The sequence below is a fragment of the Hevea brasiliensis genome, chromosome 8, assembly GCF_030052815.1.
Source record: "Hevea brasiliensis isolate MT/VB/25A 57/8 chromosome 8, ASM3005281v1, whole genome shotgun sequence".
NCBI lineage: Eukaryota > Viridiplantae > Streptophyta > Magnoliopsida > Malpighiales > Euphorbiaceae > Hevea > Hevea brasiliensis.
The window spans coordinates 6473805-6492994 of record NC_079500.1 but is presented as its reverse complement, the minus strand read 5'-3'; the positions used below and the strand labels follow the sequence as shown (position 1 = coordinate 6492994).

General features: G+C 30.2%; 2 protein-coding genes across 5 annotated transcripts; both read left to right on the top strand.

The window, feature by feature from the left end:
* Positions 1-217: 217 nt before the first annotated feature.
* On the top strand, positions 218-5844 carry LOC110648735 (ATP phosphoribosyltransferase 2, chloroplastic). The gene is made up of 11 exons (XM_021803069.2): positions 218-709; positions 1352-1411; positions 2351-2464; positions 3237-3302; positions 3408-3515; positions 3627-3710; positions 4144-4245; positions 4383-4496; positions 4574-4654; positions 4880-4999; positions 5492-5844. Exons 1-11 carry the CDS (start codon positions 437-439, stop codon positions 5585-5587), a joined length of 1218 nt encoding a protein of 405 aa, XP_021658761.2. The 5' UTR covers positions 218-436; the 3' UTR covers positions 5588-5844.
* Positions 5845-12953: 7109 nt separating this feature from the next.
* Positions 12954-18334, top strand: LOC110650249 (probable magnesium transporter NIPA4). Of its 4 annotated transcripts, none has more exons than XM_058151101.1 (9): positions 12956-13654; positions 14726-14782; positions 15143-15233; positions 15329-15489; positions 15588-15715; positions 15805-15942; positions 16817-16909; positions 17469-17574; positions 17787-18334. In XM_058151101.1, exons 1-9 carry the CDS (start codon positions 13492-13494, stop codon positions 17900-17902), a joined length of 1053 nt encoding a protein of 350 aa, XP_058007084.1. In that variant the 5' UTR covers positions 12956-13491; the 3' UTR covers positions 17903-18334. The 4 variants fall into 4 exon arrangements, with proteins under 4 accessions (XP_058007086.1, XP_058007084.1, XP_058007087.1 ...); XM_058151102.1 differs by having other exon boundaries at positions 12958-13654; positions 17793-18334; XM_058151103.1 differs by lacking the exon at positions 16817-16909 and having other exon boundaries at positions 12954-13654.
* Positions 18335-19190: the final 856 nt, after the last annotated feature.

The window sequence follows — 19190 nt, the reverse complement described above, 5'->3', positions numbered from 1 at the left end:
ACGCATTCTTATTTGAATCGAGTATAACATAATTTAATAATATATAATATAATATTATGTGATATGATTTTTATTATTAATATTTTTAAAAATTATTTTAAAAATTAAAATGATGTTAATTATTTATTTAAAGATATTTATTTAAATAAAATATTAATTTATAAATAATTTTATAATAATAATAATAATAACTAAAGACATGGTGTTAGCATCCACCAAAAACATCTCTGACTCTGAAGGAAAGCCTCACACGCTTCGCAATAACAGAATCAAACCGCACACTCAAAACAGTATCTTCCCTTCTAATTCATTAGAGCCACTTTTCACTTGGGCTTCTACGGCGGCCAGCGGCTTTTCTATCTACACACTGCTCCTCTCCCTCTCTAAAATATCTCCGTTTCTAGTGAACATAGGGCTTTGCTTTTCCTAAAAAGCCATGTCTATTACTCCTCTCCAGCCAAATTTCCAACCATGCGCCGCCGCCTCCCTCTCTTCGTCAACCTCTCTCTTCCCGTCCTCTTCGTCTTTTCGTGTAATTACTTTAAGACCTTCAATTTCGTCTCTTAGACCTGTTGTTTGTTGCCTATCGCAGTCTCAGGTCTCAGTTGTTAATGGCAGAATCGATGACAGAGTTTCTGACAGGAATGAGATTCGTCTCGGTTTGCCTAGTAAAGGCCGCATGGCCTCCGACACTCTTGATTTGCTCAAGGTATGTTTGTGATCTTGGTTCCTGAGAAAATGATGGAAATTAGAAATAAAGAGGCAAATTCGAAGGCGACTGCTTTTTTATTTTTATTGATTAGGAGTTAAGACAGTTTTTGAACTCAATTGTACGGTTTAGCTGAGTTCGATTGCTATTTCACTAGATATGCTCCTTTAACAGTTATATTAGGATTCTGCTTTGGCTTGTTAAGTTCTAGCTGAATTAACTTGAGTAATCAGCTAGTTATGTGTTCGGATTGTGAGGAAATGACCTGAAAGATAGGACTCAGAAATTTTGAATTTTCTTCCTGGATTGATTTGTTTAAAATTAGTTTCAATTTAGTATTTAAGAAAATATATGCTTAAGGATTTTGTTTGGTTTCTGAGAAAATCATGCAAAATAAAACGAAAGTGCATGTCAGAACCTCAATTTCTGATTCTATTAGGACTCTAGTTTCATTTGTTTTTCAGCACGCGTGAAGGGCTCTTTTTTTTTTTTTTTTTAATTTGTGTTGGAAAGTGACATGATTCGGCTTGGTTGCATAGTAAATGTTAAATAGAAAAAGATTATTTATTTTGAATTTGCAGATTTCTTTCTTCCATTTGTCACCCCATCTAATTCTGATTCTTTTCTTTACTTTCTGTAAAGGACTGTCAACTGTCCGTCAAGCAGGTCAATCCACGACAATATGTTGCAGAAATTCCTCAGGTTTCTCTTTTCTTCTTCTTCTCTCTCTCTCTCTCTCTCTCTCTCTCTCTCTCTCAAGCATGCACAAATATGGTAGCTTTTGCAATTACTCAATGAAAGTATTGAAGAAGATCCATGCTTAGATAGTTTTGAACCTTTTTTTATTCACATCTATGTGCATGTTGGCTCAAATGATGAATGATAAGTTACCTGCTAAAAGCTAACCATGGTTTATTAGAACTTGCAGATATTGGGGTATTTTCTGACTTAATATCTAGTAATGAATGGCATGATAGAACTTTGGTAGAAAAAACTATTTGATTTGGTTCTTGATAATTTTGAATAGAAGTTTGGGTGAAGGTTAAGACATTAATGGGTTACATGCAAAACATATTTTTCAGGGTCTTTGGAAAACCTTGAAGAAAATCAGCTAATTATTCCTCCATTTTCTTTGGTGTATCTGGTTTGTGAAGAATAACAACTTTATATGAAGCTCAAACTTTTTGCCTTCTTGATGATTCTAGATGTTATGCTGAACTAATTCAAATAGTGATGAACAAGTGTTTCGACATGCTTGAAGTATGCTAAGTTGAAAAGAAAAATATGCATGAAATTAAATACTTTCATATATGCTACAACTTTAAGCATGTAGTCCAAAGTTTTTAATTCAATTTTCCTTCTATTTGAGCTTGCAATGTGGTTTACTTAAGTTGTATATGTCGTGTTTTTAGCATGTGGGTAAAAACATTAGACCATTGAATTAGTGGAATTGTGAAGTTTCCTTTTTTACTATAGATTAATGTGGTTTACTTAAGTTGTATATCTCGTGTTTTTAGCATGTGGGTAAATACATTAGACCATTGAATTAGTGGAATTGTGAAGTTTCCTTTTTTACTATAGATTTTTTTTTTTTGGTTCATGAATATGGATAAAGGTTTTGTTGGTATTGTTCTTCTACAGCTCTCCAATTTGGAAGTCTGGTTCCAGCGACCCAAAGACATTGTACGAAAGTTGTTATCAGGAGATTTGGACCTTGGAATTGTGGGGTTTGATACAGTCAGTGAATATGGAAAAGTAAGCAATATGCTTATTCAGTTGGTTCTTTTGGAGGTTTGTTGATGCTAGTAAATAGTGATACATGCATAGCCAGGGGTAGTACATTCTGTAAGGGGCAGAAAATCTTACTGAATTTCTCCTTCATTAATTATTTTAATTCACGCAGCAAAGATATATTTTAAAGATTTCATCATGTAATCTTAGTGGGTTAATAAATGATATACATAGTTGTATGTCCTTTTATACAAGGTAATTTGATACGTGTTGTTCCTGAATTGAGACATTTTTTAAGTCTGGAATTTCTTAAATTCTTTATGCTTTGTTAACAAATAGCAAAAGCATGAGTGTTTGCTAATTAATCAGAACCACATGATGGGTTCTTGAATACAGTAGCCAGTACTGCTGATGGCTTAAAACATGGTAGAAAGACATCTGAGCTTTTCAACATACAAAATGGTATGTGTACACTATAGGACATCGCTGTGGGCCCATAGACTGAGCAAAACTCGACATCCTTAGTGCAATTTGAAGTATAGGGTCAAGTAGTAGTTAAATTTTAGATGCAGAGCATTTGCCACAAGCCTCTAGTATTTTTAAGTTTCTTCAATTGGTGAATTATAACTTCACAATTTTGTTTTTGGCACAACTGATGGCAAGTTGTAAGCCTGCAGTCATGTTGATCATTCTCATTCTATCATTTTTTTTTTCTGGATGTGTTTCTGCCCCTTGATATGGATATGGAAAAGTGCATTAACTTCTGATATTGATATTTGAACTAAATTTTTGTCAGGGGAATGAAGATCTTATCCTTGTTCATGATGCTCTCGAGTATGGGGATTGCCGTTTATCCCTTGCAGTAAGTTGTTCTCATTTTTCACATATGACTAGTTAGAACTTTGGCATGCTGATTTCATAGTTTTCACTGGTAATATTCTTAACCTATCCTTTTTTTTTGGCCCAGATTCCTCAATATGGAATTTTTCAAAATATAAATTCAATGAAGGAGCTAGCCCAAATGCCTCAATGGACTGCTGAGAAACCCCTGCGAGTTGCTACTGGCTTCACTTATGTATGATATGTGTTTGAGTTAATTGTAACATATCATAGTGTAATTTTTATTTTGTTAGCTTTTAGTTATACAGTTTTGTTAAGATCTATTCTCTGCTGCCTTTTTGCACAGCTGGGTCCTAAGTTTATGAAGGAAAATGGGCTGGAGCATGTGACATTTTCAACTGCTGATGGAGCATTGGAAGCTGCTCCTGCGGTGAGACACAAGCCCTTTTTGTAGGACAAAAGGGATCATTTTTAGTCTAATATTAATCGATGTTTTAGGGTGAAATCATTAATTCTAGTCCTTATTGATGATTCCACATATGATGCATCATCACCTTTCAAGTAAGATGGTTGGGAGATAATTTTTATTTAATTTTGATTTTTACATGCTACATAAAAAACTATGAAAAATTTCCCATCTATTTTCTTGTATCCTTTTCCTTTTATCCTCTTTCATCTTGTAAATGTTTCATCAGACGGAGTGGAGTTTAAACTTTCATCTTTTTATTTGTTTTTACTTATTTATAGATGAGTCAATATTCAGGTGCTTGCTTCTTGATTCGAGGCTTCCTCTTCCACACCTTCGAAAATGGTGCTTAGAATGCATCCACATTTCTTTATATAATTTTTTTTTTCTTTTTTAGATGGGAATAGCTGATGCTATTTTGGACCTTGTGAGTAGTGGAACAACGTTAAGAGAAAACAACCTGAAAGAAATTGAAGGTGGAGTTCTATTGGAGAGCCAGGTAAGCTATCAAACTGCACAACTGACTTCATGACCATGCAAACATGTTCATGTAGCTTAGAAAAGATCTTTATGCAAAATGGTTAACATAATGCCTTCACTACATATTGGCTTCCTTAAAGTTGACCTATTCTTCAGGCTGTTCTTGTTGCTAGCAGGAAATCATTAATGCAACGGCAGGGTGTGCTGGACACAACACATGAGATTCTTGAAAGGTTGGAGGCGCATTTGAGGGCAATTGGTCAGTTCACGGTGTGTATGCCATATGTTTAATTCTTTCCCTCATTGAGCCTTGTTCCATATTTGTGGTGGTAATATTTTAATGGCAGGTGACTGCAAACATGAGAGGAAGTAGTGCAGACGAAGTGGCAGAACGTGTTCTGAGCCAGCCATCACTTTCTGGGTTGCAGGTGATGAACAGTTAACTTGCAGTTTCTTTCCCCTGCTTGCAAATCCCACATCTTGGAACAGTTGACTTGCAGTGCATTTACTTGCTATTTTTTTTTACCAATATCCTTGTCTTGGACTCAGGAGAAAGACTCACGATGACTGAGTCTTAAGACTCTTGCCACTCAGCCAACCCTTAGGGTGATTCATTTTCTAGCTTTTATATGTTATTTTTGTGTCACATGCAGGGGCCTACTGTAAGTCCAGTTTACTGCAAACGTGATGGAAAAGTTTCACCAGATTATTATGCCATAGTCATTTGTATCCCAAAAAAGGCATTATACAAGTCTGTGCAGCAACTGAGAGCGGTGAGTTGTTTAATTATAATAGAAGCTAGGATCTGTCACTATAAATTGGTTTAAGGTCCAGGATTTTCCTTTTATTTCTTTCTTTTGGTGAGGAATACTTCTTTGTACATTTAGTTAGTTATGAATGGCGCCTTTAGTATAACAATGGCTTGGGTATAATAATGTATTACCTTCAGATGTGTCGCATGTTTACTGGTTCTGGCTCAAGATGTACGGTTATTCGTGTATTTGGGATTGGTGTCATCTCTCTCTCTCTCTCTCTCTCTCTCTCTCTCGTCTGCTGATTTTACCATAAACTCTTAATATTCCATTTGACATTACACATTAAAACAATGTTTAATCATCTTCCGTCTCCTTGAGATTTTGTACCTGATTCCATGTTTGACAAAGGATTCAATTGAAGTGTTTAACTTCTTATGAAATGCTTCTACTAATTAACATTTGGCAGGGCCCATTGAATTTTTTATTGCTTATATAAATGGCCTTTTGCAGATTGGAGGAAGTGGAGTTTTAATTTCTCCTATAACCTACATTTTCGACGAAGAGACTCCAAGGTGGCGGCAGCTTCTTTCAAAACTTGGGTTGTAGCTCCTGTGGTCATTTGTCGTTACCACGTCTGTCTTTTTGTTTTTTGGATGAACCGTTAGCACTTCTGTTTACAGTTGTATTGCTTCTTTGTATTGCTTCTTGAAATACCTGGTCTGTCCATTAGGTACATCTTCTGTTAGTGGGCATATTTTATGAGCGGTTAGCAGGACTTGAGTTGCTTAAAGAATTTTTGTATCTCATGATTTGAATTTTTGCATTAGAATTTGTAAATTAATAAAATAAAATATTTAGTTAAATTAATAAAAGTATTAAAATTAAAACATTCTCTTTTTCAGCTTTTTAAAAAAAAAAAAATAGGTTGATTTAAAATTATAATTTATAAGTTGATTTAAATAATTTATAAATTAAAATAAATACCCTCTAAATAAATAATAACCTTAGAATTTTTTGTCACTCTGATTTTACAACGACACAATATCTTATTCAACAATGGCAGTGTTGTGGCTATGGTTGTCGAGGTGCCAAACAATTTCAACCACATGAAGCTAAAATCACCAATTATGATACAGCTAGCTGACTTGTAGCTGAGTTAGCAACCAACTCTTTTTTTATTTTATTTTATTTTGCATGTGAATATTTGAAATTTTCATTTTTTTTTTTAAACCGAAGGAGATTTTTAATTAGTGGATATGCTGTTTTTATAAAACATAAATATTCTCCCATTTAATAAAGAAAATAAATTTAACCTTTTAGAGTGCTCATCGGTAAAAAGAAAAAAAAAAAGTTATCATTTGTGCATAGTATACTTTTTGAGTGGGTGGTGATTAGGGAGGAAGATGGTGAGCGACAAGTGACTCAAAACTTTTCTGGCACTTTGATAAAATAAAGACACCAGAAGACATTGCAGGCAACTATCATTGTCTTTATGCTAGTTAGACCTGTGCACTTTGATTGATTCTATTGAAAATTAAATAACTGAGATATGAAAAATTGAAATTTAATTTAATTTATAAGTCGATAAAATAATTATAAAATTTAATTATATATCTTTATAATAATTTTAATAAATTAAATTATTTTTTAAATAATTTTATCAATCAATTATTTAAAGCAACGGTTGAGGATGTGAGGCTCAAATAGGAGTGAGTATTCGGTTCGAATCTAATCGAATTACTATATTTTAGAATCGAACCGAATTTAAATAAATAAAAAATTAAATCGAACTGAATGGCTCTATTTTAGTTTGGTTCAGTTCAAATCGATTAGTTCTGAATTTTGCTTATTTTTTATTTGGACTTGATTTTCAAGTTATTTGGTTTGATAAAACCTTAGTTTGAACCTAATAACTATTAATTAATGAAATTAAGCAATTTATATTTATATAATTATATATATTTTATAAATTCTCTATAAAAATAAATTAATTTAAAAATAAAAAATATTATTGAATTCGATTCGATTCAAATCGATTTTTTTTAAATCAAATCGAATCAAAATAATTAAAATTTTTAAAATATAAAATTAAATTAAATTAAATCAAATCAAATTATATCAAAATTTAAATTATATTATTAAATTAAGATAATATAATTTAATCTTTCAATTTAAATCGAATAGTGCTAGTCGGAAGCTCAAGGAGGAAGCGAAATGCGACGCGGGGTTTGACTGCGACACCGTGAGCGACAGGCTAGGTGTAATCACTAATCAACAGCTATTGTGAGATCTGCAAGTAAAGGGCTAAAGGCGACGGTGAGCTTTAGGCAAAATGGGCTTGTGGAGCGTGGGGAGATGTGGATTGCAGACAATGGAGAGATGAAAAAAAAAAAAAAATGAAAAGTGACAAACCAAAAAAAAAAATAAATCCATTCCTCAATATTTTTCTTTGGGAGCTTGTGCTTTGTTTGAATAGGATGATTAATGTTAATTTTATAATAGTTGACTAATAAAATTATTTCATAAATATATATAAAAATAAATATTTTATTTTTTTTTTAAAATAATAAATAATTAAATAAAAAGACTATTTAATTCAAAAATAAAATGAAGCGCTTAATATTATGAATTACTGAATGTAAAATATATTAATGTCGTAAAATTTAAAACTTTATTCAATTTATTTTAAAATTAAGTTTTAAAACAATCATGAAAATTAAATTTAATTAAAATTATATAGTAAATAAAATAACGACATAATTCTAATATTTAATACTAAAAATAAAACAAAAAAAGTATGAAAAGAACATAGCATTATATAGGTTCAGTTCTCTTCGATTATTTGATTTTTTTTTATTCAATTAAATTAAAAATTAATTTTTTAATAATTAAATTAAAATCAAAATGATTAAATTAAATAATTGAATTAAAAATTTAATTTAATTCAATTGTAACCGAATAATGTTGTGCTAATGCTAACTGCTATAGTCGGCATATGCTATCCGTCCTTGCCTCTGTTCTTTTGTTTGGCGAGATATGCAAGGAAATTATTTGAAGTTTTTGTATATAGAGTATAAGTTTGTCAAAACTTTAAAAATAGATTAATATATTTATTTATAATAATTTTTATACTTATAAATTAAACTTATAAATTAAAAAATAAGTTGAAAACTTAAATTTTCATTTTTTTATTTATAAAATAATTTGATCAAATATTTTATTATATTAATTCTCATTTAATTTTTAAAATTTTATTATAAATTTTATTTAATATATTTTTTGTCATTTTAATAATAATGTACTTATAAGTTATTTTTTATTAAACACATTAATTACTTATAAAAAATACTTATAAACACTATAATAAAATATATAACTGCTTAAAATTTTAAATGTACTATAATCAAATATTTTACTATATTAATTCTTATTTAATTTTTAAAATTTTATCATAAATATCATTTTATATCTTTTTTATTATTTTAATAATAAATATACTTGCAAACTATTTTTTAAATAATTTTTTAGCTCATAAATTTTAGGTGTTTATAAGCTTATATTCATTAGTTAAGCCAAATTCCCTCTTAAAAACATAATATTTGTTTCTTTACAATGCAAAACCTCTCTACCAAATTTGTTTTTAGTATGAAAATCTCTCTCTCTCTCTCTCTCTCTCTCTCTCTCTCTCTTATTGTCACGTGACATTTTAAAAGAAAGAAGAATTTAATATATAGATATATTTTCTCTTAATTTTATTACATGATATTTACTATATAAAAATTATTATATTTTATAATTATAGTAATTATTATATTTTATACGAAGTATTTAATTCTATTTTTTATTTAATTCTCTTTTTAATTTTCTTTTAAATATCTTTACCACAAATTTAAAAAATATTATATATATTTTAATAATTTTATAAATTTCTTATTTAATAATTCTTTTAATTATTTTATTTAATTATAAAAATTTAAGAATTATTGATCTTAAAATTAATAAAATATCTTAAAATTAATAAATTAATTTAAAATTATACTATAAAAATAGTCCCATAAATTTAAATACTTTACCATTTCTCTCTTTTTTATATATTTAATAAATTTTAATTGCTTAATATTATTTTATTTTTATTTATCTTATTTTAATATACATTTAATAAAGATATATTTTCAATTATATATATATATATATATATATATATATATAATAAATCAGGAAAAAATGAAATAAAAATTTATTTTCATAATTATGGTAAATAAAAAATATAATGAAAAAGTATTAATTATCAAATATAATTGTCATTTATTATAAAATTTCTTAATTTTTAATTTAAAAACATCAATAACATTAAAATCAATAGTCTTATTTATTTTAAAAGAATATCAAAACCGTTTAGTGAAATATTTTTAATCGTATTTACTATAATTAAATTTAATATTTAATTATTGATAATTTGTTAATATAAAATATTTAATTTCAAAATTTAATAAATATTATAATAACTCTTCGATTATTATCATCACAATTAAAAGTATAATTTCTTTTAAAATATATACTTCAAATTAGAATCAAGTATCAGGGATATTATTTTATTTTTATTATTTTAAAATGATTTAATAATAATAATAATAATAATAATAATAATAATAATAATAATAATGGTCCTCCAATAGTGCCATGAACCCAACCATGCTGCCAGTGAACCACAGGCAACATTGCATGTAGTACCCATGGAACGGAACATGGCCGATGAGGGAATCTTTGAATAGTGCAAAAAATAGATTTGAATCGACGTTGTCTCCAAGCTTTTTAATATAGAATTGTAACGAATGCTTCTAGGCATGCAAACTCATCTGGGGTAGTCTTAATTTTGTTTTCCTTTGTTTGGATAGATGGAGAGAAATGATTGGAAATTAAAGAGAAAAAATTAAAAAAAAATTAATTATTTTTTCGTTTATTTGGATACTTTACTAAAATAGAAGAGAAATAAAATTTTCTTCGTAATAAAATTATTTAATTGCCATGAATTTATGATTTTATTATTATATAATATTAAAAGTGTATAAGAAATTTTAATATAAATATATCTAATTCTTTCCATTTCCTTCTATCAAGAGAAATATTTTGAGTTCATGAAGAGAGATTGAGAAATATAATTTCTTTTCATTTTTTTTCATTTATTTTCTTTATTTGCTATTCAAATAAAGGAAATATAAGAAATCACATTTCTTTTCTTTTCTATTCTTTTCATTTCCCTCGATCCTAATAAAGGGTTAGATTTACTTTGTTAGGTAAGAAATTTCTATTATATCATGAATTCAACGTATAATATATATAATATAATTTATATGAAAATAAGTGAAATCCATATATTTATGTCTTAGATCCATAATAAATCAAATTTAGATAAATTTTTCCCTTATTATTTTCCTTTTTTTTTTTATTCTTATTAATAATATACTTTCCAAAAATCTCTCTAAATTTATGCGTGAATCAAATATAATGATTTTTCATAAAAAAAATGTGAAATATTATATATACACACATAATTTTTTGCCCCTAGTGAAAACCGAATGCTTTCTTCATTCTGCCAAGAAAAACAAGAGGAATGAAATAAACACAAAATCCCAAAACAAAGACACAAGAAAGAAGTCAAACTAAGGAGGATGATGGTGATCAACCTAGTTAAAATCTACAACACAGAGCAAGGGATATAAGACAAACCAAAACAGCCGAAATTGATGGGAATTGCGGTGGTCTAATTTGGAATTGAAATAAGATTGAAAATGATTTGATTTCATGGAAAAATCCAAATTTTCCCTTTAAAAAAGAAAAATTTTGACCATTTTGGTTTGATTAAAATCAAACCAAATTGAGTTGAACTTGACTGAAATTGTATTTGTCTAATTTAGAATTGAAACTGATCAAATCAAGATTAATCAGAATCGGACTTAAACTGAACCAAAACAAAATTTTTCCCTTTTAAAAAAAAATTGAACGTTAAATTGAATAGAGTTGAACTGGACCAAATTGAAATCAAAACTAAAGAATCTTAAGTCGAATCCCAATTTCTCTAACCAAAATCATCGGTTCTAACTTCAATCGTAATTAAAACCGGACCACAGCCCTCCCTAACCAAAACAGAAAGAAAGAACCAAATATTAGGGACCCGTGAAAATTATATTACCCCTTGCCTCTTGATGAAGTCAATGACACCACAGACACAGATTGGCCCAAAAATTCCATTTACTTTTAACCTACCTTTCTTGCTTTATCTTTCTACCCAATCCTGTAATGGCAAACTTGATGAACCTCAAGCAAAGAAAGGTAGACCCATTTCAATATTGCTTTGACACCCTTAACCCACTTCAATCTTTTGCAGAGGGAGTAGTTAAACCTGAATCTCCCAGCCAACGTATGCACAGCCACCACTAAACTATGTTCACTGCTGCTACTGAACTTTCAACCTATCTGTGGTGGCTAAGCTCCCCTAACTAAGGGTGAAAGAATGTAAAGAGGAAAACAGCCAATGAGTGCACCGACCATTTTTTCCCCTCTGGGTTTCCCCTTGTATGCATTCCATGATGAAGATGTGCCATTTCAACCCACAAATCTTATCGTTGAGCCCACTCAAGATATATCCTTAATTATACCTTCTTCCTAATTATATGATTAAGTGTTGACTATCTTTTTCTATTAGTTAAAAACTCCAAAAAAGAAACACAACTAATTAAATTTTAAGAATAATTACTTTAAAGATATAGTACTAAATACTGTTGAGTACGTTTAACATAATTCATTATGAAAATCAAGCTGATATAGTTTAAATTTATGACAATATCAAATATTATTTATATTTATCCAAAAAAATCAATTTTTTTTTAGCAAAATGAAAAAGTCTAGTTCGAGACTTGCTCTTTCAATTCCTGAAAGAGAAAAATGCCAATCATTTAATTACTTTTTTCTAAAAATGGTGCTTAAAAATATGAATATTTGTTGCCATTTTATACGAATAGTGCTAGGCTGAAAGATGGACGTTGGAATTTCTATTTTTGTCTTATTAGGAATGAGGAAATTAGGATGAAGAAAGTAAGCGTAGAATGAGGATTTATATAAGTGTTACTGCATATATAAGGTCAAATAATTAATATTATATATCAATAATAATAACTGAATAATATATTTTAAAGATAAATTTTGATATATATATATATATATATATATATATATATATCAAAATAGATAATATTAATTGGGTGGTGATTAGAGAAGGCATGGTCACCTAACTTGTAAAAATAACCTAAATCTAACATTTTGAGAGGTGGCAAAGCCTACATATTCATATTTTATAAAATATATATTTAAGAATTTATTAAACAATAAAAACATAACATATATAATGTAAATGATAATATAAATACAATATAATAATTTATATTATTTTATATGAAGGTATTTTCTTCTATAAAAAATTAATTATTTTGAAATTCATAAATGTCTCTCTCGATAATATTTTATTGAACTCGAGTTTTCTTTTTAAAAAGTATAATTAATATTAACACTGCACATAACACTTATTGCTACAACATAATTAATATATATATATATATATATATATATATATATATATATATATATATATATATATATATATATATATATATATATACTCCTATCCTTTTTTTTTTCTAAGAATCATCATCAAATTCAATATTTTAAATTTAATTTTAGATTCAAATCTTAAATTCTATTAAAATTTGAGTCTTAACTTAGTCATTCTACGCCTATTGAACTCATTTGAAACTTAGGATGAAATTTTCTTATTAATTTCATAGTGAAAAAAATTCCAATCTCTAAGAAAAAAAATAATAAATCAGATTAAAATGGGAAAAACATGGATCATGAGTAAATAGAAATTAAAAAAGAAAAAAAAGCAAAAACTATTAAAAAGAAGAAAGAAAAAGAATAAAAAAGAAGATGGGGTGTGCCACTCAATTCATCAACCTTGAGTCGGAGGAGAGTCCTTATTTTGGTAAAACGAGTTGAGAATAAGAACGCTTGTTCTTTCTCTCCCTTCTTCCAATCTAAGTAACCTTCACAGCTGTATCCATCTCTCTCTCTCTCCCGTGTTCTTTCTCTCTTTCTTTAAGCGCCGACACAATCTTCAATTTCTTCTCTGTTCTTTTTCCATGTCTCTTTTAGATCCAATCTTTCTTGCTCCTTACATCCGAGTCTACACCATTTTGACTTACCCATCTGAGAAAAATTAGATTTCGTGTGAAATCTACTTCAAACTGAATTGAGTATTCCTGCAAATACTATATATTTCCGGCTACTCACTAGGAATTACATTTGGAATCTTGGGTGTTGGTCAATTTCTTGACTTCAGCCTATTGAAGTTGGTGCTGAGTTGGAAATCTGTGCAGATATGGTGGTTTTGTGATATTGGCTTGAACCAGTGGAGGATTTGGGGGCTGTTTTGTGGGTGCTTTTAGTTAATTACACCCATGGCTACTCAGACTCAGAGTTGGGCAGACACCTACAAGGGTATGTCCTCTGATAATATCAAGGGGTTGATTTTGGCTCTTTCTTCGAGCATCTTTATCGGTGCTAGCTTCATTGTCAAGAAGAAGGGATTGAAAAAAGCTGGTGCCTCTGGCATCAGGGCAGGTATCTACTTTGCTGTACAATAAATTGTCATTTAGTTTTGGTGTATTCAATGACTTCTTCTATAAGGGATTGCTCTGTACATAGTATTGATTTCATTCGTTTTGGATCTATGTTTCTCTTATTTGTGATGGAAAATGTGAAGATTCTTTTCATTTGGAAGTTTTCTTTAGTATGCTTGTTAAGAATGTTGATCATTTTCTACTACTACACCGATTGAACTTGGATCAGGCAAGAGGGAAGTTGAACTGAAAACAATCGTTAGATTTTTGTTGAGCAGTTAGCGTGGTCTATATACTTAATTTAAGTTTTTATGCTGGTTTAATGCAGTTACCAAATGTTTGAATATTCGTTTCACTTTTGTTCAGTAGATTTGGAATCTATTTATTCCAGGTTAGGATTCAAGAGAGAGATTCTATGAACTCGTAATTTTGGAGTTTCAATTTCTTTGTGTAATGGAATGGTAAAATTAAAGAGTATCAAGAGATCGTTGTTGTAAGTTTGGGTTGGTGGCCGATATAAACTATGTTCTTGCATTGTTATTAGTATGGTTGTGCTCATGACTCGTGCGTGAAACAATGTAATGGAAAAATGGGAATTTGGACTTTCCATTACTCCATCATTCAGTTAGTTGGGATTTTTGATCTAGGAAGATCCGTATCTTAGTAATAGCATTTCAGAGAATGCTTGAGGTTTATTAAAGCATTCCACTTGTCATTGCCAGCAGTTTCATAATCAGTTCAGCTTCCTGACAAATGCGATTAAGTATGAAGCTTTGAGTTCACATCATGTCAGCAGGAGCTAAAATTTCTTGGCTATAAGATATACAGAGTTCAACTATACAGCTTTTTTGTGGTGTGTCTACACATTTCTTTTTATTGACTTTCTTGGAGAAGTTGAACAGTTATTGCATGTTTGAATTTCTTGCTAACATCCACAAAAGCTATTGGGATAAATAAGCCATTTTTCACATTCAGTGTTTGCATACTATTGTGCTTCTCTCATATATCATTGTGTAACCATGATTTACAGGAATTTCACTGAAATTTAGTTTTTGTTCAAAACAATTTACAGGAAGCGGAGGCTATTCTTACTTATATGAACCACTTTGGTGGCTGGGCATGATAACAAGTGAGTTTTACTATCATAAAATGTGGTTAGTTTTTCTTTTCTTGCAATTTAATGTTTATTAGTTCCCCATGGTGCAAAGTGTAGAGATCGTCCAAGTCCTGTTTATTTTTTTTAATAGATATTTTAACATTGATCCTGAGAACTTTAGAGATGGTTTTCAAATCCATATTTGTATAGCATTTGTGATAACTAGTTATAAGAATCATATTATCCATATCTCTCTCTCTCTCTCTCTCTCTCTCTCTCTCTCTCTCTCTCTCTCTCTCTCCATGGGTTGTCTAATTGTCTACTTAACTAGCTTAGTTTTTATACTTTTGCTAATAAGAAGTCCATACTAATGCTTGATTGTTATTTTAACAGTGATTGTTGGGGAAATTGCTAATTTTGCTGCCTATGCTTTTGCACCTGCTATATTGGTCACACCCCTTGGTGCTCTGAGTATTATTATCAGGCATGATAGATAATCACAACATCATCTCATATTTAAGAAATTTTTTTTTCTTGGTTAATCTGGCATTAAGTTCTGATCTTTTTGTTTCTTTGCAGTGCGGTTCTTGCACATATTATTTTGAATGAGAAGCTACACATTTTTGGAATTCTTGGTTGTGTTCTTTGTGTCGTGGGTTCTACAACAATTGTTCTGCATGCTCCTCAAGAACGTGAGATTGAATCTGTTAAAGAAGTTTGGGATCTTGCTACAGAACCTGGTAATAGTTATTATATCATTTATACTTACTCCCAATAGATTATGCAAAAGCAAGGGACTTAAAACTGAACATTTAACCCCTTTTTTTTCCTCTTCCAGCTTTTCTGTTCTATGCGGCTTTGGTCATAACAGCTGTATTTGTAATTATATTCCACTATATTCCTGACTATGGCCAGACGCATATAATGGTCTATATTGGGGTGTGTTCTCTTGTTGGCTCTTTGTCGGTAGGTATTGTTATGTTGTTTGTTATTTCCTCCGTTTGTTTTTATGTATTCTTTCCCTTTCTGTTTATTCAAAATTTGTTGTTTGACAGGTCATGAGTGTTAAAGCACTTGGAATTGCATTGAAGTTGACATTGTCAGGAATGAATCAGCTAATATATCCCCAAACATGGGCCTTTACTTTAGTTGTAATTACTTGTGTGCTTACCCAAATGAATTATTTGAACAAGGTAACAATTTTTTCTTGTCTTTTTCAGTAATTTTTAGGTTTTGATAGCCAAGCTTATATGCTTGCACATTTGTTCTACTTGATTTTGTTCATTTTTTATATTCTTCTTAGGACTTTCTTGTCCTCCTATTCTTATGCTCAAATTCTCTTAATAAATTTTCCTTATGGAGAAATGCCAAAAGTTGGGTGATCAGTAAAATACAGGCCACATTTAGATGGTAGTACTTGGCCTTTTAGTTCGTTGTGGGCAAAAGGATATCCTAGGCATTTCTGAAGTGTAGAAACAACATATTCAGTTCCTTGTCCATCAGATTGTTTAGAAACAGCATATTCAGTTCCTTGTCCATCAGATTATTTAATAGCATATTCAAACCCTTGTCCTTCAGATAATATTTCTCTCCCCTTATCTGCAATTATCGAAGTTTTTCTTTCTTCATCTGTTAAATTTGATACTGCTTAACCTGTGGCATTTACTAATCTATTTGTTAATTCATATAACAAACATTGGTTGGATAGATGAGTACAGAGTTGCTAAAATTATATGAAAGAGAATAAAAAGGAGAAGCTTTTGAAGTAAGACATTTTATACACTGTCCTATAGTGAGTATCTAATGTCTATTGGGTCGTCTTGGTTTTTTAGAAATGGTTCATGTTATCTAAACCTTTGTTTGTTGAATGAATTTTTGGATTGTAGTGATGTAAATCTTTTCTGTTTTGAGGCTTAGACCTAAAAGCAGGAATTGATTTGCAGTTGCTTAGTACTTAGAATGAGAAACTTCTTGACTATATACTAATTATTTTAATATCTGAGAAGTTTGCCACCTTTTATTGTAGTGTTCTGTTCAATTTTTTATCTTTTGCCTTTGCCCCTCCAGGCACTTGATACATTCAACACTGCTGTCGTATCTCCCATATATTATGTTATGTTCACATCGCTCACCATCGTGGCTAGTGTAATCATGTTCAAGGTAAAATTTCTACCAACTGATAAAATCAACTTGATCTGAATGACGAATCATGTTAAAACTGCCTTACTGGAGTACATTCTTGAAAAGAATCCATAAAAATGTTGAAGGAAAAATAAAAATCTTGTACAAGAAAATATTGCCCGAAGCGGTCTTCTCAGGTGAATATTTGGTATTCTCACAGTTGGGACCTCCCATTTTTAAGTGCTTTTGGGCTTCTAATATGAACCCTATTTCATGGTCTGTTCCGTGCCAACTCTAAAAAAGCATGCTATTTGCTGGCTCCTATTTCCAGGCACTCTGTAAACTCATCATCAAAATGAGAGATTTATGCTTTATGGAATATAATGTGGCAAAAATTCGCATAGAGCCTTTTGCCTTCTGAGGCTTAGAGTTCTGCAAAATCTATGTCTTTATGTTTTAGTTTATTATTGGACCCTGCCATTGATTTTTATTATGTTTTTGGCTTACACAGTACAATTTGCTCTGATTATTATTATTATTATTATTATTTTGTGGGTAATCATAAGTAACCAATGTTGAAATTTGATTTTCTCCTCAGGATTGGGATAGGCAGAGTCCAACTCAGATTGTCACAGAAATGTGTGGGTTTGTGACCATCCTTTCAGGAACATTTCTTCTTCACAAGACAAAGGATATGGCTGATGGTATGCGTTTGACATTAACTTTTAACATAATCATCATCATCATCATCATAATTATTAATATTAATCTGCAATTTCGCATTGCTCACCAAGTTTTCAACCTTCATTTTTAGCCCTAATGCGTTTGTAACATGTTGCCCAGGTTCATGTTTGCTATAATTTAAGTGAATGCATGTTTATGTCATTCTAAATCTAGATTTATGTTTTGAATTGAGATACAGTGTCAACATCTCTGCCTGTGCGACTTCCTAAGCACACAGAGGAGGACGGCTATGGTGCTGAAGGCATCCCTCTTCGGCGTCAGGAGTCATTGAGATCATCGCAAAATTGATATATTCATCAGCTTCTTCCTGCAATTGTGAAAGGAATGCTATTTGGGGAAGGGAATGACTGACATCAACCTGTATTTTATGAGAGTACTGCAATCATGTTGTTTCCAGGATACTGTAAGAGAAAGGAGGGTGAGCTTTTTCCCTTCCGTGTTTCTTTTTGGCTTCACAAAGAGTCTAGCATTCATCTGTTTCCTTGTGCGCGCTCCCGGCTCCCCCAATTCATACGGAAAGAATTGGCCAATGTAATTTTGAGCACATTGGTAAAATATAGTGCTTCTTTGTTTCTTTTGTCACGAATTGAATTTGCTTACAAAATTTATCCTGCAAAGCATAAGGCTGTGGCCACATGGACGTGGGGCTTGCATGCATTGCAGCAAACAGTGGTTCTCATTTTTGGATGAAAGCATATTCTTACATGTTTATTCCAAGAATATTCCGCTTGCAAGTTTGCGTAGCTAGTTGTAAATTGATGCTTTATCAAGATGTTTCCTTAATCAACACGATAAAGGGGGACTTTAAGATGGCAAAGGCAACTTCTTGTCACTTGCGATGTTTAATTGATAATCTTGGATAATGTGGTCCATTGCTTCTACTCTTTTCATTCATGTCAATGATGCATAAATTACTTTACACGGAGTGCTGGAATATTAGTGGAAGAAAGGAGCTCGTCTTATAAGGTGTTTGACTTAATTTATTAAAATTAACTTATATAAAGTAATTTTAATTTATGAGCATTTAAAATTTTAAGTAATTACGTGTTTATTAAAATATTCATAGGTGATTGATATATAAACATGTTCAGTAAAAAATAATTTATAAATATATTTATTATTAAAGTGATAAAAAAAGATATCAAATAAGATTTATAATGAAATTGAAAAAATTATGTTATTCAAAATATTTAGTCAAATTAACTTATAAACATAATTTATAAACATTAAAATGAAAACTTAGATCCTTTAATTTTTTAAGTTTATAAGTTTAATTTATAAATTTAAAAATTATTATAAATAAATAAATCAACTTTCAAAAATTGTTATAAATAAATTGAGCCTATTTTACTGTAGAGGAGTTGATTTCCTTCATCATACCAGGATTAGTGGATTTAGCTTATAAGACGAAATACCATGCGTCAAGCACACTGCACCTTTTTGAGAAGAAAGGAAGAGAATATGAATAAAACTGCATGCCTGTTGAGGTGCAAATCTCCTCCTTTATTTTATTTTTTGAAAAATTAATTGCGTATAAAAATAATAGCTTTTTATCAATGCCAGTGAGCTTGGAAAA

What these genes read in the sequence shown, in the direction of transcription:
- LOC110648735 (XM_021803069.2), top strand. Translation starts at nt 437, where the DNA reads ATGTCTATTACTCCTCTCCAGCCAAATTTCCAACCATGCGCCGCCGCC. An exon ending in CATTGGAAGCTGCTCCTGCG is followed by an intron (nt 3,711 to 4,143) that starts GTGAGACACAAG and finishes TTTCTTTTTTAG; the next exon opens with ATGGGAATAGCTGATGCTAT. An exon ending in GAGTTCTATTGGAGAGCCAG is followed by an intron (nt 4,246 to 4,382) that starts GTAAGCTATCAA and finishes CCTATTCTTCAG; the next exon opens with GCTGTTCTTGTTGCTAGCAG.
- LOC110650249 (XM_058151101.1), top strand. Translation starts at nt 13,492, where the DNA reads ATGGCTACTCAGACTCAGAGTTGGGCAGACACCTACAAGGGTATGTCC. An exon ending in GCTCTGAGTATTATTATCAG is followed by an intron (nt 15,234 to 15,328) that starts GCATGATAGATA and finishes GTTTCTTTGCAG; the next exon opens with TGCGGTTCTTGCACATATTA. An exon ending in CTAGTGTAATCATGTTCAAG is followed by an intron (nt 16,910 to 17,468) that starts GTAAAATTTCTA and finishes TTTTCTCCTCAG; the next exon opens with GATTGGGATAGGCAGAGTCC.